Source organism: Myotis yumanensis, unplaced genomic scaffold (assembly GCF_028538775.1).
Source record: "Myotis yumanensis isolate MYYU_CA2020_CCGP unplaced genomic scaffold, mMyoYum1.0.hap1 SCAF_11, whole genome shotgun sequence".
Taxonomy (NCBI): Eukaryota; Metazoa; Chordata; class Mammalia; order Chiroptera; family Vespertilionidae; genus Myotis; species Myotis yumanensis.
The window spans coordinates 14,453,495-14,480,082 of NW_027223762.1; the positions used below are offsets into that span (position 1 = coordinate 14,453,495).

The window sequence follows — 26,588 nt, forward strand, 5'->3', positions numbered from 1 at the left end:
CAGTCATCTGGAGACATTGTCAGAAGACCACCCAGTGACCTGAGATTCCAGAGCCAGCCCATTCTACCTGGACCTTGCCAATTTGGTTATTTTCTGTGTTCTTGAAAGCTCAACATATCCCACCCCATACCCAAACAGTTGAAATGTTAGCCCGTGGCTCCACCAATCTGTAAATGCTGGTACAGTTTGTCTAAGGACATAGCATTTGCTCTTCAGATCTTGAAACCTAGACTATTACCCAAAATGTGATGACACTTCTAAGGTCATTTAAATTGGGCAGCCATCGGGGCAGTATTGTGTAGGGGTTAAACACCAACTTTGGAGTCACATTGCTTAGGCCACATCAAGTAACATCTCTGCGTGTGACAAGGTTGTAGCCATAGGGAACAAGAGCTGGTCTTTATAAGTCCAAGGCAGTCTTTGCTACCTCCCCTCCCTTTCTGCACCCTGGCCATCCGAAGGGGAGATCTACAGAAGAGAAGTCTTCCCAATGGAGCCATGGTCTGGAAGAACAGAAAGTGAGTAGAGCATCAGTGTTGTCTCCCGTGGTCCATATGGAGAGTCCTCAGTGAGGGCAGGGGACGCGCCAGCCTTCTCAGCAGTACAGAGTCATCATCTGCCACTGGACATGATGGGGAAGCAAATTACGGTCAGTGCAGCCCGGCCTCTGACCTTCCGTTCAAGGTGCTTCCTTTCTCAGCCTGACATAGAACTTGGGCTTCCTTCCCCCTCACTCGTGAGAAGCCATGGAGACAGGACATTAATGGATGGTTTAGCCAGAGGGACCACACCATCTGGTAATAAGTATAAATCAACCTGAAACATAATCAACCTTGACTTCTCACGGTGCCTGTGAATGATGACAGCCGAGATACAGGCTGATTCTGTATTCAGTTCACAATGCCTTTCCCCCACCCACCACCCTGATGAACTCAATTTGGCATGCTCGAAACAGCTGTGTGTGCAGGTGTGTGGACCGACTGGGTAGCAGAAATCCATTAGAGCACATTCTACATGTTTACATTTATGGGCCTATTTGTCTGACAGCTTTATGTAGGTGTGATGAATGGTGCCTCTAATTCATATAGAGGGGACTTCTGGAGAAACCACTTGGCAGGCCAATTATATCCGGATGATAATGCTGCTGCTGGTGATGATGATGATGGTGAAGTAAGTTACCAATGATGTCAAAGAAAACCCCAGAGTGAAATTCCAATCAGTTGGCTTCCACTCCCTGGAGGACTCCTTGGATGGCCCTGAGGATCTCCTCCTCATGAAACCAGAAATGGTCAGAGCCAGAGAGGTTCTTAGGGAGCACCTAGCCTCGCCCACGCATTACTCACACAGGGAAGCAGAGGCGCAGAGATTTAACATGATTTGCTAGTTACAAGGGTGCTGTGAGTTCAACCAGGTCTCTGTTCAGTCTTCCTTCCACTGTAGCACCTTGCATTGCTGCTAGCCTGCTCAGGTTGAGGGCTGTTTCAATGGCCCATTCATGCTGTCCCTTTCTCCCAGCTCAGAGCCTGCACTGTGGAAGCACTGCTTGGGATCAGGAGGTGACCTTGCAGAGCTTAGGTGGGGACGGGCTCCTAGGAGTCTAACCGTTGCCCCTCAGCTGAATCCCACCTTCACACTTGAATATGGGAGTGATTGAGGGGAAACGCATGCTGAGGGTCCCTATATCCTGAAAAGATATTCCACAAAATGGACATTTGAGGTCAAAGAAGAAACCCCAGCTTTTAGTAGGCCCTTCCTACGCAGCCCAAACAGAGGATGTGTTTTAGAAAGAAAGAGCAGACTCCAGACTGCAATGTCTTTGCAGCAAACACCACCTATCACCACATCTGGCACATAGCTGGTGCTCAATAAACCCACGCAGTTTGAATGATCAAGGAAAACAATCAGTGACCGGCACAGATGTGTCTTCTCCTCAGCATACCACCTCATTCACTCAACAAACATTTGTCAAGTACCTACTATGTGCAAAGCACTGTATGAGATTCGAGATAAGGGCTCAGAGGCTAAGTTAGAACCTCTTCCCTTATGGGGAAGGCTAAACCAACTCCTGGAATGAGGTTTACTTCTGGCTTGTATGTCCTGATTGTTTCAGACTCACAGGTTCCTCATGCTCTACACTCTAGCCAAGATTGTACTTGCTGTTCTTTCTGGCCTGGGCCTTTCCTGCTCTCCACTCTGGCTGCCTGGCTCTTTCTCATCTTTGAGAAAGAGCCAGGTTTCAACTTCAGTGCTACCTCTGCCTGAAAGGCCTTTGTGTAACATGCTACCTAGACCATCTCTCCTATGACTGTCTGTGCTCAAGCTCATTGCTGGCCCAGGTCTTCACCCTCTGGGTCCATGCCCTCTGCAAGTGACTTTGAAGTTCCTCCCATGACAGAGGAGAAGGCCAGTTCCCCATCTTTTGGAAGAGGGCTAGGCCACGTGACTTGCTTTGGACAACAGAATGAATTGCAAGGCACGTTGTCCCCGGGTGTGGAGACCTTGCATATTTCAACTCACTCACTTTTGCTACTGTCATTGTCCTGAGAAAGGCAAGCCTTCCTCAGCGAAGGTGCCAGAAAAGCCCCTGGCTCACCCACAATCACTAGCCCGACAGCTGAGTCCCACTGACTCCCAGCATGGGACTGGGGAGCTAAATAAGTGCTGTTGTCACCACTGAATTTGTGTGGATTTGTCACATGGCATGATCATGATCATAGTCATTGGGTACACTGAGTCAGTCTCTTGTTCCCTTCATATGTGTGAAGCACAGAGTGGGTGCTCAGTACATATTTGATGAATGAATGAACTGAATTCAGTGCCACATCCTGAACTCAGTAGAATAAAGCCAGCCCCACCCCCCAAAACCCTTTTCCTTCTCAGGAGCCTGGCCCTACAGTGGCCTTTCTACCTTAGGTGATGTGATTCAACCCCATGGAGAAAGTCTTACCTCTGGCTTCTGGAGGTATATCCCTTTGCCATCTTGGGTTAAGTTTTGGAAGACACCTGTGAAAATGCAGACAAAAGAAACACAGCTACTATGTTTTGAAAATATTATGAACTAGTTCCCCCCCTAGGTCCCCTCACCTGGGAACCCAATTGTGGAACCACATGTGGCCACACTTATTATAAGTGAGCTGCCTCAAACCTCCGCCTCTGGAGAAGGCAGGGAGCACGTGAGTGTGGGTAGATGCAGCCGGGACTCGCAGGCACATAGCCAGCGTTCCTGCCGTTTCTGCACTAGCAGCTGTTCTCCTGGGATCCTGCCTGAACTGGGGGTAGGGGGGCAATCCACGAGCAGTGCAGAGGAAGCCCCGCCCTCCCTGCTTCCCAGCAGCTCACTCTCAGTCTTCTCCGCTCGCAGCATCAAGAGGACGAAGCTGACAAAGTCCATCTGGAGCTTGGGGCCGCCATAGCGGATAAGCATCAGCAGGCAGATGTCATCGCTGAGCACGATTCCTGCAGAGAACACGGACTCCTGCCCTCGGTGCTGGGGACCTCACACCCAGCTCCCCTCCCATTTGAGACCCTTTATTTAAATGGTCCCTTCTCTCCTGGGCCCTGAATCCAGAAAGCATGGGGATCTTCCTTTATGGGCTTCATAGTGAATTGTTTCATTATTTAGTGCATTCATTTTATTTCATCTCCACTCCCCATTCCTGCTCCCCTTGGGCAACCAGCATGAGGATCTTTTCATCCAGAGGGTCACTGGCCTTCAGGGCGGGGGCAGTCTGTCAGGGTCAAGACCCTCTGCTCTGGCACCTAATGGTCTTATAGTGAAACCCCAGGCTACCTAACTTCCCTGAGCTGCACTGTTTTTCCTCTGTAAAGTGGGGGGAGAACAGGGCATTGTTGAAGATGAAATGAGAGGGTGGATGGGCACCCCTCAATAACTGTTAGCTGTGATTATAGTGATGGTAATAAATGTTTCTGATGTTTGTAGGTCCACGTGTTTGGATCTCTGAACTCAGGGAGTAACTGTGCATTAGAATTATTCCAGAATGCCATGTACTCCCCCCACCCCTCCTGTGTGTGCCCTCCAGCACCAGGTGCCCTCAGGCCTACCTGCATCCTTCATGGCAGCCCGCAGCTGGGACCAGTTCAGGCATCCTGACCGGTTACTGTCTTGCTTGTGGAAAACCGCCTACGAAGACCCAAATGTTAAGGGAGCCAGGCATTTCCAAGCACCACCCGAGAGCCCCTCTGTGCCCAGTGTCTACGCTGCAGACACAGTTGGGAGTGTAGGCTCCATCGGCAGGGCCTGCTGCCAGGATAAGAACACGGTGGAGGGTCGATCCAGGATCCTACCACCTCTCCCATCTCTTCTTAAGGCTCTGAGAAAGGGAGCGGTCTTTTGGTCACAGGGGATAGACAGTCTGGGTATGTGTAAAGGTGTTTAAACCTCAGCCCAGTATCCAAACTTTGAGGGTCTTCCAACTTTATGACTCAGGAGACAAGGGGGAGAGTTGTGAGCAATGATTGGAAAAGTAGGAAGGAGCCAGCTTATGAAGGACTTTAATGTCACACTGAGGAGTATGAACTTCCTCTGAGGGCCATGAGAAGTGATATGATCTCGTGTGGGCTTTAGAGAGTCAGGGGACTAGTGCCACAGGCTCTCTGTGGTTGCCAGGAGAGAAGGTCTCACTGGAGACAGAGTCGAGAAGATCGGGTGAGTAGTTGGGTGTAAAGGGCTGAAAGGGAGAGAAGTAAGTACCTTATAGACTTTGCAGGATTGCCTTTTCTGCAGCATCCTGCAAGGAGTTGTGGTCAAGATGTGTTCTTACCTGATAGAGCATCAGCTGCTTCCACAGGTCCCTGAATTCCTGTAAGCTCACGGTGCCTGATGCATTAAGCTGGTAGCAGAGTTAAGGTCAAAGCTGTGAGGGGAGTTTCACCTATGCCTCTGGAGGCAGGAATTGGCCCTCCGCACAGCAGTGTGCAATGTATGGACAGCCCCGTTCAAGGTCAGCTATCTCTAGTGCCCGCCCCCCCCTGCCAGAAAGTCCAGCCCAGGGCTCCTGGCCCTTGCTAGGAAGGACAGAAGGAGCTGAAACACAGCAGCACGGGGAGAAGTGCTGATGGTGGTGGCAACAGTGGTGGTGGCAACAGTGGCAATGACAACAGCTACCATGTATTTAGTGAAGCAGGATATTTTGACTTGGCCAATTTGAGGTGATTTAAATTTTAAAAGCACACAGTTTTCATTATTGCTAAAACCAAGTTATGGAAGGAATTAGGTGGTTCAGGATGCTTCTTATATTCAGTCATTTTATGAAAAGTTAACAGCTTAGTGGTTGGCCGTGTAATTGTGTCCTGATACCCTTGCATTAGGGAGACAGGCTCCTTTATTGGTGTGACTACTTTTTCAACTGGTAGGTGAGACAGGTGTCAGCTGGCCCATTATGGATGATGAAATGAGGGCTCAGAGAGTCTGATTGCATCCAAGTTCATGCAGCTGGAGACAAGGCTGGGACCTGTTCCAATGCTAGGACACTTGACCTCCATCCCATGCTGTCCACACCCTCTGCAAAGTTTCTGAAAAGACTGTGTTTTGTATTTGCAATGTCTCCCCCCCACCACCACCCACACACACACATATCCATCCTATGTGCCTATATTTTTAGTCAAAGTGTCCACTTAGATAGGCAGAAGGTTTGTTAGGAAACCGCAGGGCTGAGAACCAGGAAAGGCGTTCCAGCTAGTTGTTGAACTTCCTGAGCTCCATGCTCCTGACCTGTAAATGGGGGCAGCCCCTGCCTAGTCACCAAACAGAAAACTTAGGATCCTGAACTCTTGTTAAGTGTCCTGTAAATCTAGAAACTAACCACCACCCTGCAGCTGCCTCATCAGCACTATCAGTCTATTGTTATCAATAGTTTATATTGATCACTGTTTTTGAAGACAGACCTGCCCCAAGCAAGCACTCTACATAGCTTGTTCCATTTGCATTCTCCCACTGATCCTACCGACCAGGCTTGAATCCATCTCAGGCTGTAGATGTGGACCTGCAGGCACTCTGAGGCTGAGTGACTTGCCCAAGATGACCCAGCTGGTACGCACTGGGGTTGGGATTTACACCCAGGCAGTCTGGCTCAGGGTGGAGCTCTCAACCAGCAGTGTGCAGCTTCCCACAGACCAGAAAGGATACGTCCAGTAGGGCCAGGATACCCTGGCAGGCATCGAGGCTGAAGAGGGGCTGTGTGCTCCCCAGACCTGGAGAGGAACAGGAAGAGCACATGGGGGCTGGCCCAGGATGGCATGACATGGCCCTTTTCTAATGGGACCAAACAGTGCTGCCTAGGCCAGCCACAGGTTCCAGTAACCATCATTTATGTGGGAAGGGAAGAGACAAAGAGCCATGGAGAGAGGGGAGGCTTGGTGGTGATCTCTGCACCCAAGTTGCATTAAATCCCTGTGGAGAACCCCAATCGTAGCCTGGCGTTGCTTACACAGTGGGGCAGAAGAACTTGCCCCATGTACCCAGCAAGGGCCAGCATCAGAGAGCTATAGAGAGAGATCTGAGAGATCAACTTGTTCAAGCTCCCATTTAAATTAGAGATGCTTTCCTCAGATGTCTTGACGATGGTCAGTCAACTATAGGTGCTCTCATGGATGGCTAGTTCCATTCAGGAGACACCTCCTAAGTTACTTCCAAAGGAAGCTCCTATAAATTCCACTCACTGGTCCTCATTCTGCCTCCAGCAAAGTATAAATAGGTATTTGTCTCCTCTCAACATTTCTCCAACGGTTCCCCAGACCATATGGTTTCTAAACTCTCATCACCTTCTTCTAGACCAGTGGTTCTCAACCTTCTGGCCCTTTAACTACAGTTCCTCCTGTTGTGACCCAACCATAAAATTATTTTCGTTGCTACTTCATAACTGTAATGTTGCTACTCTTATGAATCATAATGTAAATATCTGATATTCAGGATGGTCTTAGGCGACCCCTGTGAAAGGGTCGTTCGACCGCCAAAAGGGTTGCGACCCACAGGTTGAGAACCGCTGTTCTAGACCTAGTGAATGGAGGCCTTTCCTCAGAAAAGGCCAGCATCTCTCGAAAGTACCAAGCCTGGATCGCATCCTTCAGATGCCACTTGGTTAAGTAGAGTATATATGAAAATGGGTCTTTCACTTGCAAATTTTTCAGTCTGCATTTTCCAAATTATGTTTCCAAGGAAGATTTTCTGCACATAAAGAGCTTTGAGTTCAAACAAATTTGAAATAATTTGTATCTATAGGTAGGTGCTTTTCTCCATTCACCAGACACCTTAGTACATGATATGTACTGAGGGGCCAACACTGAAATTTTGATTGACACAGAATTTCCCAAGTGCAATTGACCACAGAACCTAATCCCTTCTATTTCATGGAACACTTACTAAAACCTCTTGGTTTCTAATGTTTCTTGGAACACAATTTCAAACACACAAATCTAAATGCTTCCATTAGGTACAGCCTAAATCTGAATTAGCACATTTAATAGCAACAATTTAAAACTATCAGCTCATGTTAAGCTCGAGGTCACCTAAATTAACCAGCTATCATTCCCATCAATTGCCACAAAATGAGGTCTCTTCTGTGAGGAATATGTGCAAACATTTTTTTAAAAGTAACAAAATGATCATTTTGAATGATCATCCTGACTTCATTTCATATTTTGGGTTTGGGCACAACTTGTAGTGAATGTTCTGAATTTCAATTCTGCTGCCTAAGATAATAATTCCTCCCAGCACTGTGCCATCTGCACATCTGGTCCACCTGCCTTCCACGTCTGCTTCCCAACCACTGATAAAAGTTGAGGAAGTGAAAGTGGGGGGTGGAGAGGAAGGGGTCGAGGGGGAGGGGAGGGGCAGAATCCAAAGACTTTCCTTTAAACATCTAGATACTCAGCTATAACAGAGAATGATCCCTCTGGTTTTATATTTATACTAGAGGCCTGATGCACGAAATTCGTGCAAGGGGCTCGGCCCTTGTAGCCCTGGCGGCTGCCTGCCTCAGCCCTTGCAGCCCTGGCTTCGTCCAGAAGGTTGTCCAGATGGTCGTTCCACACGGTCATTCCACTGTTTGGCTGACCGGTCTAATTAGCATATTATGCTTTTATTATTATAGATAACTTTGGGGAATGGTGATAAAACTTGTGAATACATCTCATATTGCTCCTTTCAAAGCCACACATCATCCTTTATTGGGGGAGACTTTACCAAATTCTCCACTGAAGTTCACAGTAGTTCCCTGACCTAGCAAACCAGAACCCTCTCAGAGGAATGAATGGAAGCAATCTGTCTGTATATCCCTTGGAAAATCAATTTGCATGCTTGTGATCAAGGCATTTGAACCATTTTTTTAAATAATTGATTTCAGAGAGGAAGGAAGAGGGAGAGAAAGATAGAAACATCAAAGATGAGAGAGAATCATTGATCGGCTGCCTCCTGCACACCCCCTATTGGGGATTGAGCTCGCAACTCAGGCATGCGCCCTTGACCAGAATTGAACCTGGGACCCTTCAGTCCGCAGGCCAACACTCTATCCACTGAGCCAAACCAACTAGGGCAACATTTGAATCATTTTTAAAGTGCATTCTTCTAGATCAGCGGTTCTCAACCTGTAGGTTGCAACCCCTTTGGTGTTGAACGACCCTTTCACAGGGGTCGCCTAAATACATCCTGCATATCAGATATTTACATTACGATTCATAACAGTAGCAAAATTGCAGTTATGAAGTAGCAACGAAAATAATTTTATGGTTGGGGGTCACCACAACATGAGGAACTGTATTAAAGGGTCGCAGCATTAGGAAGGTTGAGAACCACTGTTCTAGGTAATTTCCCTGGAATTTTTTTTCCAATTGGAGGAGAGGGAGAACTCTTGTATCCTATCAATTCTAGCATCTCTTCTGGCTCTTGTACCCTAAGTACACTTTGAGAAACCATCTGGAAGTTATTTCAAGCCCTGAGTTATACAATACCCTGGCCTGTAACTTGTTTGGGTTTGAAGTCTCGTTTTCATATAAAGAAGAAGCAATCACATATGCGAGGTAGAAAATAACCTTTAATTTTTTGGCTTACTTTTTACATTTGGAAGTTTATTTTCCTCCCTGGAGAATACATGTTACTCTCACTCAAAATATACTTATAAATTGTTTTTATATGAACTTTAAGCTTTCCTAATGATGTATCCCAGGCTTCATCTGACAGCCTCCTCACCAGGTGATGTGCTCCCTCCTTCCAGATGTTACAGGTTGATCCACTTAAATATGAATTCATCAGAGCGCTCCCTAGTAGACTAGTCAATATTTAATATTTATTTTCCCTGTTGAGGAAGTGGTTATAGTTTTTCCACATGGAATTTATACGCCAAGAAGGAAGTACTCAGCTATTCTTCTCAAACTAGGAACACAGCAGAAATCTTCATTTTCACTACCATCTGTCTCCTCACTCAAACTCAGCAAAACAAACAAACAAAAAAGAAAACTAGTTTTCAAGCTGCATAAATTCATTTACTGCTCTCTCAGACCACAGCACCCACCCTGGTGTAAGACACAGCTGCTCAGGGGACCCGCACACAGCAGTTTCCACATCCCACCCGCGGAGAGGGAAACAGACCCAGAGTTCAGAATGGTGTCCCTGAGTCCTGCAGGATGCACAACTCCCAAGTACTCACCTGACCAGGTCAGCTGGTTCAGAATCCTCTGCAGTTGAGCGGCATTTATTTCCGGACACTGGAATGAAAGCAGAGGGACAGGAGAAAAATCGTCATTATGGGAGGCTCGCTAGATGCAGAGGGGCCCAGCTCACAGGGGCTAGGACATCCTCTCCAGCATCCACTCAGAGTGGCACAGATGCCATTTCTGGGCAGAATAAGTGACACCATGATGTTGCACATAAGGAATGTGACTCGTCATGGAATTAAATCTGGAATTTCGTAAGAACTTTTACAATAGTTTTTAACTGGGTGCCAAGCCCAGAGCACCCCAGCTGGGCAGGACTCTTAAGAAATAGCCTAAGAGAGCAATGGCTTCCCATCTGAGTTCTATAGAGATGCTTTATGAGCTGAGCAAACAATTTGGTTTAAATTTCACTCCTAATAAAATATCTTCAGCCAAGATATTTTAATTTTAGATTCGTCAGAAGCAATTCTTTACATTAACATTTAACTTGAAATTATGTTAACAAAATACAAAAATCACAAATTTAAACTTATCAAACGGATACATATTCATAGTATACAATTTAAAAATTTTTTAAAGTATGTTCTTATTGATTTTAGAGAGAGAGGGAGGGAGAGGGGGCGAGAGGAACATCAGTTGGCTGCCTTCTGCACACCCCCTACTGGGGACCAAGCTTCGCAACTGGGGAACAGAACCAGCAACCTCTTGGTATATGGGACAACGCTCAACCAACTGAGCCACACTGGCCTAGGCAATAATATACAACTTTAATCCATTTTAGATATATTGGTATTCTCGATGAGATTTCATTACATAAAAGGGCAGCAGCAGAAAATATTTGGAAACCCCTGGTGTAGAGAAAAACTTTTATAAACAACACATGTTAAATTTTGACATATCGCCTCTGGCTACATTAGGCAAAGCACCATGGGTGAATGTGAGAGAAGATAGGAGGGCAGGAAAGACATTAATTAAAGCCACAGTGTTACTAATATGCTCTTCCATTTTTAATGAAATCGTGCAGATGTCAGACCCCAGATGTCCAGTGTCTTTCTCGCCCCATTTCCAAATAGATTTAGTGTCCTGCAGGTTAGGGACAGACAGGCCTCTAGAGCCCTCCACACTCCCCGCTTCCTCTGGATCCGGATCAGCCCAGGGAAAAAACACAAGGAGACCAGGTGTGTAGCCCTGGGCCCTCCACCTTCACAAGGTCCTCTTACCAGGCCCAGCCCCTCTCCAAAAAAACCACCCAAGAGGTCTTTCTCTCTGGGCTTCCCTTAATGTCCCTCCTCAGGCCCCCAGGGCTTGTCATTGCCCCACATCCCCACCCCCACTACTGAGTTCTGACTCTGCTATATTCCATTTTCTCCTACAACGAATTAGTGTAGCCTTCAAGAACAGATAGGCATTCTGCAGGAGCCTTCTGAAGACAACAGCTCCACGCATTTGTCTAAAGACTAAGGACTTGAATAGAAAGTGGCAGCTTGGAGAACAGGTCACCTTAAATCACAGTTCATACACAGGGTCAGGCAGAGGCAAACACGTACTCTGTGCCATTAACTGCTCCTCTTTGCCCCTGCTCTGCCCACTTCTGGCTACCACACCTCTTCAACTTGCCTTTTCAAAGAGTTTGGTGAAGACTTCATCATGCCCTTCAGTTTGGTCTACAATTTCCTATAGGAATAGACACATAGAAAGACATAATTATCCACCCGGATACACGAGCTCTCGTACACACAACTCATGTCTCACAGCTCTCAGGCTTCTGAGATCCGGAAATTTGACCTTGAGCACTGTCTTAAATTTTCTACCACAGCATTCACACAGCCCTCATTTCTCTAATTCTTGCTGCCTTTGGGAAGTAGCAAACAGTGAAATGGGCAAAAGAAATACCAGGTAGAGAGAAGCAGAAGAAGGTAAAGGTATAACTCATGCCCCTGGGGCTCTGGGCCCTTGAAGACAGGACCAGACCAGAAGGGCAGTTCTGTTGGTGCAAAAACAGCAGAACCTGGGTACTCTTAGGGCACAATAGATGATGTATCATACGTGCCACAGAGTAGGGTCTGCAAGATCTGAGGACTTTCTCCCCAGCCCTGAACATGAGGGGAGAAACCCAGCACCCTGGCTTGGTAAACAGTCCCAGTCATGTGGAACTCACCCGACAACTCACCTTAGAGAAGACAACTCCGGAATTGCTGCCAATTTCACTGAGGGAAAACAAAAGAAAGAATTCCTTCTTAGAGACCATCATGGGAACCTTTTGGCCAAGCTTCTCCCTCCCCCCCGGGAACTCTTCCCAGTTCCTTAGCTGACGCATCATGTGGGCCTGTCCAGCTCTCACACCTCACCTCCCACTTCTCCATGAAGTGTAGGTCCAGACACACAGCACGCACACTGCTTATATCTCCCCACGTGCCCGGTGCTGTTTCTCATCTCATGCTTTTGCTCACGCCAAGCCCTCTGCTCAGCACACCCTTTACTTCCCCCCACCCTCATGTAATGATTCCCACTCATATCTTAGATTCTTGAGATCAAGTCAAACTATCAATGGTCAAAACATGAAGGAAAAAACTGGATTCCAAGCATTGAAGGTCTGTCATGGCAAAACAATCATAGGCCAAATACTAAGTTTGGCTGGGATATGTACATTTTGGTTTACCTGCACATACCCGTAGTGGCTGGGCTTGCCGGCTGATGACAGCCTCCCCTCATCTCAAACATCCCTGTCATCCCTTAGGAATCACCACCTTCCAAAAGCCACCCCTGCTTTCCCCAGGATCATGGAAGGTTAGCTGACGCTCCTTCTCAATGCTCTTCTAACACCCCGTGCCAATAAATGCATCCACTGGACACAGTATAACAAACATAACTGCTCATATGACTGTGTCCTTTCCAGACCTTGAGCTTCTGGAGGACAAGGGCCATGCCTGTGCCTGTTCTGTCTTTTTCTCTGTAATGTCTAGCAGTGTTCATGTGTTAGTAGGAAGAGAACGGAAGGAAGAAGGGAAGGATGCCCTCCATGTAGAGAGCTGCCCTGCTCTCCTGATCTCCCGATCTCTCTTCTGTATTGGCCACAGAGACCCCATCTGCTGCCTCCCCACCTCACGCTGCTGATCGTTCCTGGCCCGAATGGGCCCGACCTCCGGGAGAGGCCCATGCCCTTACTAGAAGATGTGCTTCCTGGAGAAGACTCTGAGGACGAACTCCGACTCCTGCCAGGCCTCCGATGTGCAGGGCACGATGAGGTACGTCCCCGGCTCCAGCCACAGCTCCTGACTCACTTCTTTTTCTGGGAGAAACACCTCAGGAAAACTCAGGGGGGTATTTTGCAAGAAGAACTCAGGGGGCAGTTTCTTCTGGTCATCATGGAACTGTAGATGGAAGACAGAGGGCACCAGTTGAAGTGAATACCCCGGGCTTGTGGCCAGGAACCAGGAGTCAGGTGGCCTCTTATCTGCCAAATCCCGCCTGCCCCAGGGGAGGATGGGATGAAAGAGTGAGGAGCTTGGAGATGAAGACAGAACATATTAGGAGTGGGCACCTTTGCTGGAACCCTCTGTGGGGCAGAATGAACACCTACCAATTGATTTGCCATAACAGTGAAAACAACATCCTACACAAAATAAAGTGAGCAACAGCACTGTGCCTGCACTTTCTGGCCAAAGCCACCCAGCTGGTAAGAGTCCCAATGCCCATGTTCTGTATACTTCCTGAGACTGCATTCGTGCATGTGATGCAAGTTCAAGGTTGATGATGGTCACAGATGTAGATGCATCACCTACCATCTCCCCACCATCATAACAGCTACATACAAATACACTGGACTTCCACATCATATCAGTGAAAACAGCCTCCTAAAGGGAAAGGAGGACTGGACAGGAGCTCACAAGACCTGAATCAGGGCTCTGGTTCCGACATTGCCTTGATGTGTGTTTTGTTTTATCTTATATTCATATTCTCTCTCTCTTTCTCTTTCTCTCTCCTCTCTTCTCTTCTCTTCTCTTCTCTTCTCTTCTCTTCTCTTCCTCTCTCTCTCTCTCTCTCTCTCTCTCTCTCTCTCTCTCCCCTCCATCCTCCCTCCTTTATTTCTCCCCTTTTCTCTATTTTTCCTTTCTTGCTCCCTCTTCCCTTTGCTCCCACTCAGGGCTGTGGAGGAAGAGGAGGTCCACATGGGGATCCTTTTTCCAATGTATATACAGATGTTAACAAAGACACTATCCATCCAAGCAAAGACATATTTCACAGATCCCACTCAGGGCTGGGGAAACAAATGTACCTCCTGATGACATACGCTTTCTTTTATCAGACAATGAGAACTACAGAATCATCCTGTTGCCATCTTGGCCTTGGCTGCTAGGAATCGCAGAACTTAATTTTATAATTAGCCATACTAGCTGTCCTACATTTAGTTTTCTTGGTAGAATCAACTGCTTACTTATCCTTCATTTATTTATTACTTTTTTTCTTGCCTTAGTAAGTTTTTAAGTGGCTCACAGTTTTGTTCTGTTGACAGTTTTATTGTCGTTGACCCAAATTCTGTTTAGAAATAGTCCTGATAGAAACATGTTTTTTCTTTTTAAATTAATAGGCAACTTAGGGATCACTCAGTGTTCCCACAGGAGGAAAAAAACAAAACCGACCCAAGACACCCAATGCAAAATGGCTTCCTTATAAAAATCCTTTTACATTGTTTAGTGCAGTCTGAGAAAATTACGTTTTTCACTCCTGTGTTCTCTGGGAACTAAAACAATAGCTGCCACCCTGCAGAGGCTGGGAGGGATGGCCCTGCCTCCTTCACGGAGCCCACTGGGCTGTCATTGCACCTGAAATGCAGAGTTGTTGTCCTCTGCTCACATTTCTGTCCCATTTTCCAATCCTTTGTCCCTTGTTCCCAAGGAGGTGGGCTGCATGGTCTCTTCATGTCTCATATGTTATAGATCTATTTTACTGTGAGTTTCATAACTCAGGCAAGGCTGTGATTTATCAGCCTTTCTATGCTGTGACAGTCTTCGATATTGGCCCTAGGTATTTGTGTAGGGATTTAATAAATTCTAAGATTTATGGGTTCTGCACCAGGCTCAGAGACCTCCCTGTAGAGGCATAAGGAGTTCTTGGGGCCCTTGGATAGGAAAGAACAGCAGAAGCTCATTCCCGCCCCCCACCCTCCCCCACCCCAACACAGAGGCAGTTGCCTTCCTTGTCAGACATTCTCAGAGCTCCTTGGAAAAGGCTGCTCCGGTCAAACCGAACCTCACAGTGGCTGGGCCACAGGTGGCATCACTCCAAACCAGGGCCAGCTGGTCAAGTGTGGAACTCACCCTGTTCATCTGAAAAACAAACAAAGGGGACCTCGTTTGTCAGTGACTCCAGCTCTTTGCCAGCACAGACTCGAATGGAAGCTGATATATAAGAAGACTCTACCCAGAGACCCCTTCCCTCCCACGAGACCTTCTGTTCCAATGACATTTGAGTCCCCCATCGGGAATTCTGGAAAAGGCTGCGGGAAGGCAACCCTGGCTTTTTCAGAGAGAAAAGGGAAACCAGTATCGATTGTAAACTATGTGCCGGACACAATGAGCAGCACTGCCACGTGGTCTTTTAATTCTGCTCTTCACATAAATATCATTGTCCCCATTTTACAGATGAAGAGACTGATGCTCGGTGCAAGAAGATGACTTGTCCTGGATCACACAGTCATTGCTAAGGGACAGAGCCAGGATGTGCACCCAGGTCTGTGGGTAGACAGACACGAATGGTGAAGAGGACAGGAAGCAGGAAGAAAGGACAACCGCCGGAGACCCTATGCGAGGCCACGTGCCCCAGCATCCCACCTACCCTGAAGAGGTAGAAGCCGATGGCGAGGTGAGGCTTCCGGTTGCGGTGCCTGTGCCTGGGCTTCTGGAGCAGGGACACCAACACGCTGCAGGGCATCGGGAACATCCTGCCCTCCTGGGGCCTCCAGACGGACAGCAGGAACTGCGGGTTCCTCCAAAATGTGTCTCGGGCTGGAAACAGCAAGTGAGACAAGTCCTCAGCTCCGCCAGCATGTGGCTCCCCCAACACTGAGAAATGCATAGATCCAGGGCACCTGCCCCAGGATTCCCACCCGGAGGTTCATCTGGATAGAGTCGGGTCTCCTCAGCCTCAGCTCTCTCCACCCTCCCATCTCACCTCTACCACCCAGTTCTTCTACAGACACACGGGCTGAAAGTTCTTCTCACAGTGCCAGGCGCAGGCTTCCTGACCCATAAGCATCTGCTGCCTGAGTGACTCTTCAACTAACTGGGCAGAACGTGCCCACGGCCCCCAGGGCATCTGCATTTTAAGGGAACCAAGCCTTAGCTTGAGGGCAGCTTCAGCTTGGGGACCACTCTGGTGGGAGGGGGACACCAGATCAGGCCTCCACAGCCTGCTGAAGTCATACCCTACAGGTCTTTCCTTCCAAAGGGATCACGCACCACCTCCATTGGGGAGAAAGAGACATGGGTCCCCAAAGCTTCCATTTTGAGAATTTAGATGTGCTTGTCTCCTGTCATTGAGGACCTAGAAATTCTTGATCCCTACCAAGTTCTAGGTCAGGTGGGCCAGATACATATGACATAGCTACTAGTCCCACCCTTCCTGTTAAGGGTGGTTACTTCAACCCATCAATCACCTTGTCCTAAAACCAAAACAAGATACAGCCCACCTTGCCCTAACCGGTTTGGCTCAGTGGATAGAGCGTCAGCCTGTGGACTCAAGGGTCCCAGGTTCGAGTGCAGTCAAGGACATGTACCTTGGTTGCAGGCACATCCCCAGTAGGGAGTGTGCAGGAGGCAGCTGATCGATGTTTCTCTCTCATCGATGTTTCTGACTCTCTGTCCCTCTCCCTTCCTCTCTGTAAAAAAATCAATAAAATATACTTAAAAAAATAAAAATCATCATTCTCCCCTTTAAAAAAAAAAAGATACAGCCCACCCTTTTTCCATGCGTGTGTGCCTGTGGCCTCCTGGCGCTAATCAGAAAAAGGCCCCTCTGGAAATGCAGCCCCTTCAGGCTGGCAGCTTGACTGAGATTTCCAAGCCTTTGTGCAAATTAGGACCAAAGGTTCCCCATCTTCCCAGGGACACAGAGCAGTCACCTTGGCCAACAGACCCCCTCATGCCTCAACCAGATGCCCTCTGCAGAGCACAAGCTGCACAGATGTCCACAGTGGCTCTGCCCGCCTCCCACCCTTGCCTGGAAAAGCTACCACTTTAGACCCAAGAGCCCTGGCCTGCTCCTATGCACACACTCACCTTGGTGCAACTTTATGGGGCCCCCAGCTGTGGTTCCCTTCTCCCATCTCCCCTCCTGCGAGGTGTATGACCACGTCTGGCCCACGTCGTGACTCAGCAGGCCTGGGGTCAGTTTACAGATGACCAGGAGCTTGAAATGTGCCTTGAAGTCCTGAAGCGTCATCCTGGAGAGGAAGAGGGAACCGTACAGAGATACATGAGATGTTGTCTATTATCAGTACCAACGGGGAGGCTGGAACAAAGCAGCGGCATCCCAGCCCTCTCCCATCCTCCACACCCCTGTGCAGAGCCCAGCAGGCCTTGGACAAGGGAGTGGGGCTGGCTAGACTAGTGTGAGGGTCCATCACAGGTTGCTGGAGCTACTGAGAAACCCTTCCTGTAGCTGGAAACAGTCTATACGACGGCTCCCAGAGCGGAGTGTTGCTGTTTTGCTGGTTGCACTGATAAAGCTGAATTGAGGCATTTATAACCAGTCAATTCACTTATAGATGTTCAGCAACCTGTTCTCAATCATTAATGGATAAAAATCTTTGCTCCTACTCACTGACTTTGCAATCAAGGCATGCTAATTGAGCTGCCTGATGCTCAGTTCACTTGTCTGGAATTGGAAATAACAGTATTTGCAGGGATCTTGAGTTCAGTGACTACTTCAAAAGAGAGAGAGAACTGGAAAGGATGGGCAATGGAGAAGAGGACTCATGGGAACAGAATGGATGTTAATAGTAAGGGTGAAAAGCAAAGGCAAAGAGGAACAGAAGGGTCTCATGTCAGACATCCCGAAGCAGCATCAGCTCAGGGCGTTCGGGTGGCCCTTCATAATAAGAGGTGTCAGTGGGAGTAGTGCAATTTGGCTCTGGAGGGCACAGATGAGTGGCGTATAGTTTGGCAAGACTTTGCAGTCCCTTCTTTTCTCATTTCCTTTCTAGGCCAGGAAAGGCACAACCATGGGATGGAGTGTACAGAGTGACACGAGAGCAGAGCGGAAGTTGGGGAGGAGGTGGCCACCCCCACACCCTGCTCCGAGCACCCGCTGAGCTCCGGGCCAGTGGTCACTGCTCTTGTCACAGAGACTGTGACTTTGTTTGCAGGGGCTGGTTGCCCTGCTAGACAGTGAGCCCCACAATGATCTTCTTAGTCTCTGTATAGGACAGTGATGGCGAACCTATGACACGCGTGTCAGAGGTGACACGCGAACTCATTTTTTGGTTGATTTTTCTTTGTTAAATGGCATTTAAATATATAAAATAAATATCAAAAGTATAAATCTTTGTTTTACTATAGTTGCAAATATCAAAAAATTTCTATATGTGACACGGCACCAGAGTTAAGTTAGGGTTTTTCAAAATGCTGACACGCCGAGCTCAAAAGGTTCGCCGTCACTAGTATAGGAGATGCCTGGCATACATGGGGTGCCCCACAAATATTTGCAGGATGGGTCACCAAATGTCAGCCAGGGCATTTGTCCCTGGTCCTTGAGTCAAATACCAAAATTCTCCATCATCTTTTTTTCTCAGCAGCACAATCTTCTCCTTGGGGCTCAGTAGTTCCCATGTACTTGAGCTGAAAACAGAAAAGAAATGTTTTCATGGGGAACGAAAGGATTGTGGAGGACATGCAAGACATTCTTCATTAATGTTCTATTTACTGAAGGGTTGTCATTTATTCTCATCTTCATGCTGCCTTTGCAGACAACTAAGTCTGCATTATAAAACAACATCCTGCATTATAAAAGCAACGTGCAACGTTAATGGATCATTCACTATGAGCCAAATTCTGGGCCAGGCTCTTGACGTGCTTCATTTCAGTCAAGGCTAAAAACCTTACAAGGTAGGGGTTCTTATTGCCATTTTAGAGCTCAGGAAACTGAGGTTAAGAGATTAAATCACTTGCTTGAAGCCACAAGGCTATAAATGTCACAAAGCTATTTGAACTTATATTGGAATTATTTCTTTTCAAAGCCCATCATTTTAGACTTCTATTTCTGGCCATGAAGGATAAGGCTTTCCTGTATCACTTTCATACCATAAACAACTAAAACAAAATATAAGGAACAACTGTTTCCAAACATTAGATGGCAGGCGGCACCGGATCGTGACCCCAAGAGGGAGGGAACAAAGGAGGTGAGTCCTAACATTGCCTAGACTTTTCTGGGCAGTGATGCAGAAAAGTGGACCCCAAAAAGAACCCAGCAGTGTTGCTGAGTGTAGGAGACAGAGTCCAGTGTTGGAAGAGGCCAGGACAGCTAGATTTTGCTGGGAAAAGTGCCTGAGAGAAGGGGGCTATGTGAAGAAGGAGCTCTAGAGAACTTCATAGGGGCTCCCTTGAGTCTTTGGCTAAAATCAAATGGGTGTGTTCATAAAGAAATCCCCATGAGACTGGACTATATACAGAAGAATTTCCAGAGCTGACACAAGGCTGGGAATCATTTGAAGTCCCACCAGCCAGAGTTGAAAGACCTTGTTGACTACATGGGGTCTTTAGTAGAGATCCCAGAGGGTCAACACCTTAATAGAGGGGTCAGATTACCCCTGAAATAAAGATTTCTGCCTTACAAAACTTTAAATTATCAAAATTATCCCTGATCGATTTAAGTACCTGCCAGAAAGAAACTAACATCCTTTAAAGGAATGCAACAAAATTCAACACTTAGAAACTTAAATTTACAATGTCTAACACCCAGTAAAAAATTACTAGGCATATAAAAAAGCAGAAAATATGATCCATGACCAGGGATAACACAGGACAAACAAACCTAGAAATGAGAGAGATAATGGAATTAGCAAATAAAGACATTAAAACACATTCCATATTCTCCAGGTTATAATGGGAACTATGGACATAATGATGAGAGAAGTGGGAGATATTCTCAAATGGAATCTCTAGAATTAGAAAATGCAATATCTCGAATGAAAATGTACACTGGATGGGATTAAAAAATCTTCATAGTAAGAAGTGGGAAGGATTTTACCACTGGTCTCCCTTTCTGCTTGTGCCCTACAGCCAGTCTTTAGTCTGTAAAGCCCCCATCCTTGTAGGGTTGTCTTTAGGCAGAAACAACCTAAGGTCACTAAATAGGACCAGAATGTAGGGCCCAATTCGGATCTGTCCACCTCTGACTCAGCAAGCCCAGTATTGCATTGAACCATACCAGGAGAAGAACACTGGGCTAGACAGCAAAGACCTTGGTTGAGTCATGCTCTGAGACCTTAAATAATTCACTTAGTCTAAGCATCAGTTCCTTCATTGGTAAAATGCAGCTAAAAACACCTGCCTTATAATAGCATTATTTGGAGGATTAAATGAGATAAAAATTCAAAGGACTTAGCACAGCGCTGGCCAGTTCTTGATAAACATTTCACCTTAATTACTATAAGAATGAGAAAGCAATCTAGATATCATTAAACCTGAGAGATGTACCTTCACAATCTAAAGCCTTTCCTGATCCAAGGAAAGAACACCTTGGAATTTGTGTGCAGATGGCAACCTCCTTTGCAGGCATCACCTACCCCTTCCTCACCCTCCCAGCCCGTCTCAGAACTTTACCTGTCACTCCAGTCTCCTTTCCATTCCACCTTCCCCCAAGGGTTCCTCAGCTTGACTAGATATTCAGACTTGTGGTGGCAGGTCACCTGCACAAAATGAGAAGTGGTTTAGGGGGCTGGGCCGAGCACCAAGGGCAAGTGCTACAGATATCTGGGTGAGATTCACACCTGCACAGGAGACTTTGAAATGGAAGATCAAAGGTTCCTGAGAGTTGGCAGAGGAGACAATGGCTCTGCTACTTATTGGCTATGAGGCATAGGGTAAGTTACTTAGCCTCTCCATGACTGTTTCCTGATCTGTAAAATGAAGCTAAGAGCCACATCTGCTGTAAAAGATTGAATGGTAGCCCCTGAAAAAGGTGTCTATCCAGAACCTACCAATGTGACCTATATGAAAAAAAAAAGGCCTTTGCAAGTGCAATTAAGTTAAGATTCTTGGTATGAAATCATTGCCCTAGCCAGGTTGGCTCAGTGGATAGAGAGTCGGCCTGAGAACTGAAAGGTCCCAGGTTCGATTCCAGTCAAGGACACATGCCCGGGTTGTGGGCTCAATCCCAGTGGGGGGCTTACAACAACAGCAATGTATTCTTTGTGGTAATTAGTTATGGCAGCCCTGGGACAGTAACGCACCTACTCACAGGAATGTTGTGAAGATTGAGTGAATTAACCTTTGTGAAGCAGTTGGAACAGTTTTTAGCACATAGTAAGTGCTAAGTCTTGTCAAATATTGTTAAATAAATCTAAAATCTAAATATTAAAATAAACATACAAATGTTAGCAAAAAATAAATTTTGCTAAATGAAAATGAAAATAAATGTCAAGTTCTTGGTACACACGCACACAAATAATTGGTGGGTATCTAGGAGGAAGAATTCAGGCGTGAGTTGATTTCGAGAAATTTGAAACAGAATTAAAGGGAATTGGGGGACTTTTGGTAAGTGAGGCTTTCTACAGAATAACAGAGGTTCTTTAAGATTGAACCTACTGATTTCTTATGTCCACACGTTGCACATGCTGTTCCCTTGGCCAGGAATGCCCTTTGCTCCTCGTACAAATCCACCATCTTTCAGGGACCAACTCAGTGTCACCTCCTCTGGAAAGCCTTTGAATGTCTCCTCTCCTAGCTCTGCACCCCTAAAGCCTTTCACCTATGCTTTCTGCTCTCAGTTTCCATGTTCTTCCTTAACATTTTCAGATATGGTTTGTCTCCATACTTGACTGTAAGTTCTCTGTAGGCAGAGTCCCTGTCTGACTCCTCCTTCAATGCTTAGTAGAACTAAAAGGTAGATAGCAATGGGAGGAAACTGGGAGCCTGCTGAAAAGGGGCAAGTAGGAAAGAAGCAGGAATCTGGAGCGAAGTGAAGTTCAAGGAGGGTTGTGAGGCACAACAGGGTGGATGGCCAATTGGCTGGGGCTTCCCTGTGGAATGGGAGATTGGGATGATGCAGTGATGGTGGCAAAGGCTGGACCTACCACTTGACCCCAGAAAATAGGTACAGAGGTATGGGGAATCCCATTGGCTTTGGCAGGCACTGGAGGACCCACCAGAGAATTCACCCCAGATTAGATACAGATAATAAGATGACTCCAGGTTTTGGCAAGAAGCCGTAGGAGAGAAGAGGGTGCTGAAGGGAAATGGTGGGGGAGGGGCATGGTTCTTCCCACCTTCCTGATTCCTATGAGAGTGTAGGCGTGACCGTCCACTAGCCCGTTCTCCAGCACCCTCTCGTTCTGTAAAGAGAAGAGAGCACCATCAGTCCTGCTGGGTACGGCTTACCCAGGGACCTGTTTGGCTAGAGCAAGGGGTTAGGAGGAGGGAGTGGGAGAGACCCACGCTGTCCTGTTACCTTACAGTTTTCATAGCTCTTCAGCACCCACAGTCTCGTTCGCACTGTAAGTCAGGGTACCACTCTGCAGGGATTGTAACTACTTTACAGAGGATGAGCTCAGATTCAGAGCCACTAACTTAGTGCATAAGGCAGCAGTTCTCAACCTTACAGTTATGAAATAGCAACGAAAATAATTTTATGGTTGGGTCACAACATGAGGAACTGTATGTAAAGGACCAGAAGGTTGAGAACCACTGGCGTAAGGTGACACACGGTTGCTGGTGGAGGCACAGCTGAACCCAGGGATCCCTGCCCCACTTCCATGTTCTTGGTGGTTATTAAATTAGACAGTAAGAACCAGCTGTGCTAGTAGAATACCTCACATGTGGCAGACACTTAACTGTCAGCTCCCTTCTCTGCACACTATCTGTGCTCTACGGTAGCCTTGCCTGCCCTGAGGTGCTCAAGTTGAACATCAGGATGGTAGGTGCAGGGGTTGGCGGAAGTCTTGGGGCTTCCACCGAGGTGAGAACAGCAACGGGTGGCTGAAGAGGGTGGCAGCAGAGAAGGAGGACACCCTGCTGGCTCACAGCCCAGTCTCACCCCTGAGTGGGTCTGGCAGCCGATGAGGGTTCTGCCATAGGTGGCTTGGGTCAGGATGTCCCAGAGGTTTCCAGGGGCTTCTGCCAGTTTGATGGTCACTGTCACCCCACCGGTGAAATCCAAAAGGGCGTCAGATACCTGTCCACGCTGCAAGTCCTCATAGGAGCCACAGAGCCTGTCCGGGAGGAGAAAACATAGGCAGAGAAGGGAAGGGGCATTTATACTGCAGCCTGGGATGGTCCAAAGGAACCTCGCTTGGTTATTCCCTGGACATGTGTCTGCTAACCCTTCCCCTAACCCCAGGGCAAAGGAGGAAATATATGCTCAGAGTTCTTATCCTGTGAGCAACTCCATCCATTAGTGAAGGCAAATTCCTGAACACTTGTTCAGATGGGGTGACCCCTACATAAAAGGCTCTGGATATGTCACATATATTCACTGAGTCAAGTATCTCACTTGATAAATGTTACCTGCCTCCTCTTGCCTTCCCTCATCATTGGTGAGAGAGACAGAGAGAGGAAGAGGGGAAGGGAAGGGAAAAGAAAGTAAAGGAAGGGAAAGGAAACGATTTCTCATGGTTGTCTTACTTAGCATAGGCCTTTTCCAGAAGAGCTCCCCAGAACAAATTCTTGAAGGTGGAAGAGACGAAGACCAGCTGGCCAGCTTCATTCACGGGCAGTCGGTCATCTATCACCACAGGAACCCACCTCCCAAAGTGCCAGAACTAGAAGGAGAGAGTGCCCACTGGTGAGGGAAGATTATGGTGGAACACGGTCAGCCCAGGAGACAAGGACACGACTTTTCCAAGAACCTTCTTTCCTATGTCTCACCCTAGACTGGGGCACCAGGAGGACACTCACCCGGAACTGGAAGATGCCAGCATAGTTCTTGGTGAAACTCTGATTCAGGGGGACGACCCGGCTCAGGATGTCCTGGTGCAAAGTCAGAGCTTGCAAAGCAGCCAAGAACCAGCAGTCACCTAAGCCAGACAGCACACAGTATCTGCATAGATGCACTGCACAGGCATGCACACTCTCCAGGTGTCTGCATGGATGTACTGCACATGCATGTATATGCTACAGGTGTCTGCATGAATCTACTGAGGATTTATTACATGCAAGAAATGCCTGGTCCCAATTGCTATCATTTCTGGACTTGTAGCCTAACTTAGAAGGGAATTATATACTGGGGAGGAAGAGGGTGATTGAGAAAGTGTGGTGCAGTGGGGGACATTGGCTGGAATTTAACCTTGACAACAAAAATTGAGCCATATTCCTGGACCAGCTTTTAGACTCTCAAATGTTCCATCCTCAGGAACACAGACCCAAACACAACCAAACTTTCTAAATTCCTGTCTCTGTAACTGATTTATATTCTTCTGGGAAAGCCTCAACCTTCTGGACTCCATTTCCCTGTCTGTAACATGGGTATCAGTACACATGTGCCTTCTCTCATGGCCAAGGTTTGTTTCTATTACTCTAAAAAGAATCTTGGCTTCAGAACAGGCTTTCCTGGACCCTATTCTGGAGCATCTAGTGACAGGTGTGCCAAGAAGGAATCATTGCAGGGACTAAAGAAGAGTGAGCACATCTTCCCAAGACAAGACTTTAGACCTGTAAACTCGTAATGAAGATTATCATCTGGCAGGGTTTTTGTGTGTTTGGGGTTTTTTATTGTTGTTGTTGTTGTTGTTTTAATCCTCATTCAATGATATTTTTTCCATTGATTTTTAGAGAGTGGGAGGGAGGGGAGAGACAGAGAGAGAAACATTGATGTGAGAGAGACACACTAACTGGCTGCCTCCCACACACGCCCCTACCAGGGCCGAGGATCAAGCCTGCAACCAAGGTACTTGCCCTTGATGGGACTTGAACTCTGGACCCTTCAGTCTGCAGGCAACGCTCTATCCACTGAGCCAAACCAGCTAGGGCTATGATTAGGCAGGTTTTGGCATCCCCCTGCATCCTGGTAGGACCAGTTGTTACCATTTTCCCAGCAAAGGACACAGCATGTCAAGGTAGAGTTCAGGTGGCCATTTCCCCCATTGGAATCTCTTGATCCTCCTCTTCCCCTTAGCCAGGCCAGGCTCTCAGCTGCCACATGTGTGTCTCCAAGGCTGTGCAGACTCACCTAACAATCCCTGGCACAGATCCAGCCTTTTGGCCTCGGCAGAATAGAAGCGGGGGTTGATGTGCAGTTCCTGCAGAGACAGATGGAATTGTCCTTCTGACCAAAAGGTTATTGGAGCCACAGTGACCATTGGGTCCCATATGCCCAAACTGGACATATGGGGACATCAATATAAAATATATATGTAGAAACTCAGGGCTGTCCCAGGAAGTCTGGCATTCCGATTCTGTCCATTGTACCTCTTATTACTTCTTAAAGCTCATGTAAGTCAGGTCCTGGAGAACTCTGTGTGGATATTGAGAAATAGCACTTGTACCAAAAATGCCTTTTCTTGGAGTTTCTATTAAAAATGGGAGTACCTCTTAGAGGGGGTATCCTGTTTTCCTAGAGGTCTTCCCATTCTTATTTTCCTATTTCTTCCTATCCCTAACCCCCCAAATAGTGGCATTTCTGGCTTTCTGTGCTGAGATGTGGCCTGGGATGGGGTGAGAGATTTAGTGCTCCAGGACCTGCACTAAATCCCTCAATCTTTGTGGGCACAGCCCACTCAGATGCATGACAAACTCTTTATCAGCAGTTCCCAAGACTTTATGGGAGAAGTAGAATCATGACTGCCCCCTAGGAGATGCACTGGGAATCTTACACATAGTAGGGACTTAATAAGTCTGGCTTTGATGGCGATGGCTGATTAGGGAAGAGAAAAGAGGAGAATTGATTTCACTAAATGTGTTCTGGGACTTACATGTAAATCAAGTTTGTGGGAGATTAACTGCTTTTGAACACATTGAAAAGTTGCCTTTTAAAGAAATTGTTGATGCATTTATAAAGTTAAGAATGCTTTTGTAGTGATTAATAGCTTCTTTCTTCTTTTCTAATTTTATCTTTATTGTTTAAAGTATTACAGATGTTCCCTCTTCTCCCCATTGACCACTCTCCTCACTCTCATTGCCTCCCCAGGCCTTCACCCCACTATTGTCCATGTCCATGGGCTTTAATTTGCACATCTCACGAGCCTGATTTGGGGGGAGTGGCGTGTGAAATGTTAAAATGTGTCACTCTGGCTGTACTCAGGATGCCATCACAGAGGAAGCTAACCAGTACCTTACTGTATTTGGATGCAGTTGCTCTTCCCATTTCTGGCCCGAGGGGGAGCTACATCTTAGACCCCTCCCAAGATCACTCCTGTTTTTTCCTGGAAAATGGGTGTGTGAGGACTTACCCAGTTCCCGTCTCATGGGGATCAATGGCAGTAAGACTGGGTATCCGAAAGCCCTGAGCCCTCGGAAGGAAGGTCTGGGTTGACACATTTTGTGTGTTTGTTCGGCAGCCCCCTCCCCAGCCCTTACCGTCGGCCTCCTCCACTGCAGGTGCCCTGGCAGCTTCTGCAGCAGGTGCCCACTGCCGATGGAGCTCAGGGTGGCTGGGAAGGTGTCGTCTTCAAAGAGGCAGCCGTCCCTCAGGCACCTTTCCTGTAGTGCCTCATAGTCCTGTCTGGGGAGCTGTGGAGAGGCCCCCACCGAGTCCTTCTGCCCTCGCTTCCA

General features: G+C 47.3%; 1 protein-coding gene across 1 annotated transcript; it reads right to left on the bottom strand.

The window, feature by feature from the left end:
• Positions 1-230: 230 nt before the first annotated feature.
• CAPN14 (calpain 14) lies at positions 231-26,588 on the bottom strand (the record flags this gene model as incomplete). The annotated part of the gene is made up of 21 exons (XM_070428580.1): positions 231-622; positions 2,948-3,003; positions 3,340-3,456; positions 4,063-4,141; positions 4,782-4,850; positions 6,146-6,210; positions 9,660-9,717; positions 11,284-11,340; positions 11,837-11,873; positions 12,832-13,037; positions 14,985-14,993; positions 15,502-15,665; positions 16,944-17,107; positions 18,429-18,503; positions 20,487-20,572; positions 22,151-22,216; positions 22,918-23,092; positions 23,505-23,641; positions 23,778-23,896; positions 25,048-25,117; positions 26,394-26,588. Coding segments are annotated over 21 exons (2,031 nt in total), but the record flags the coding sequence as incomplete, so codon positions are not given.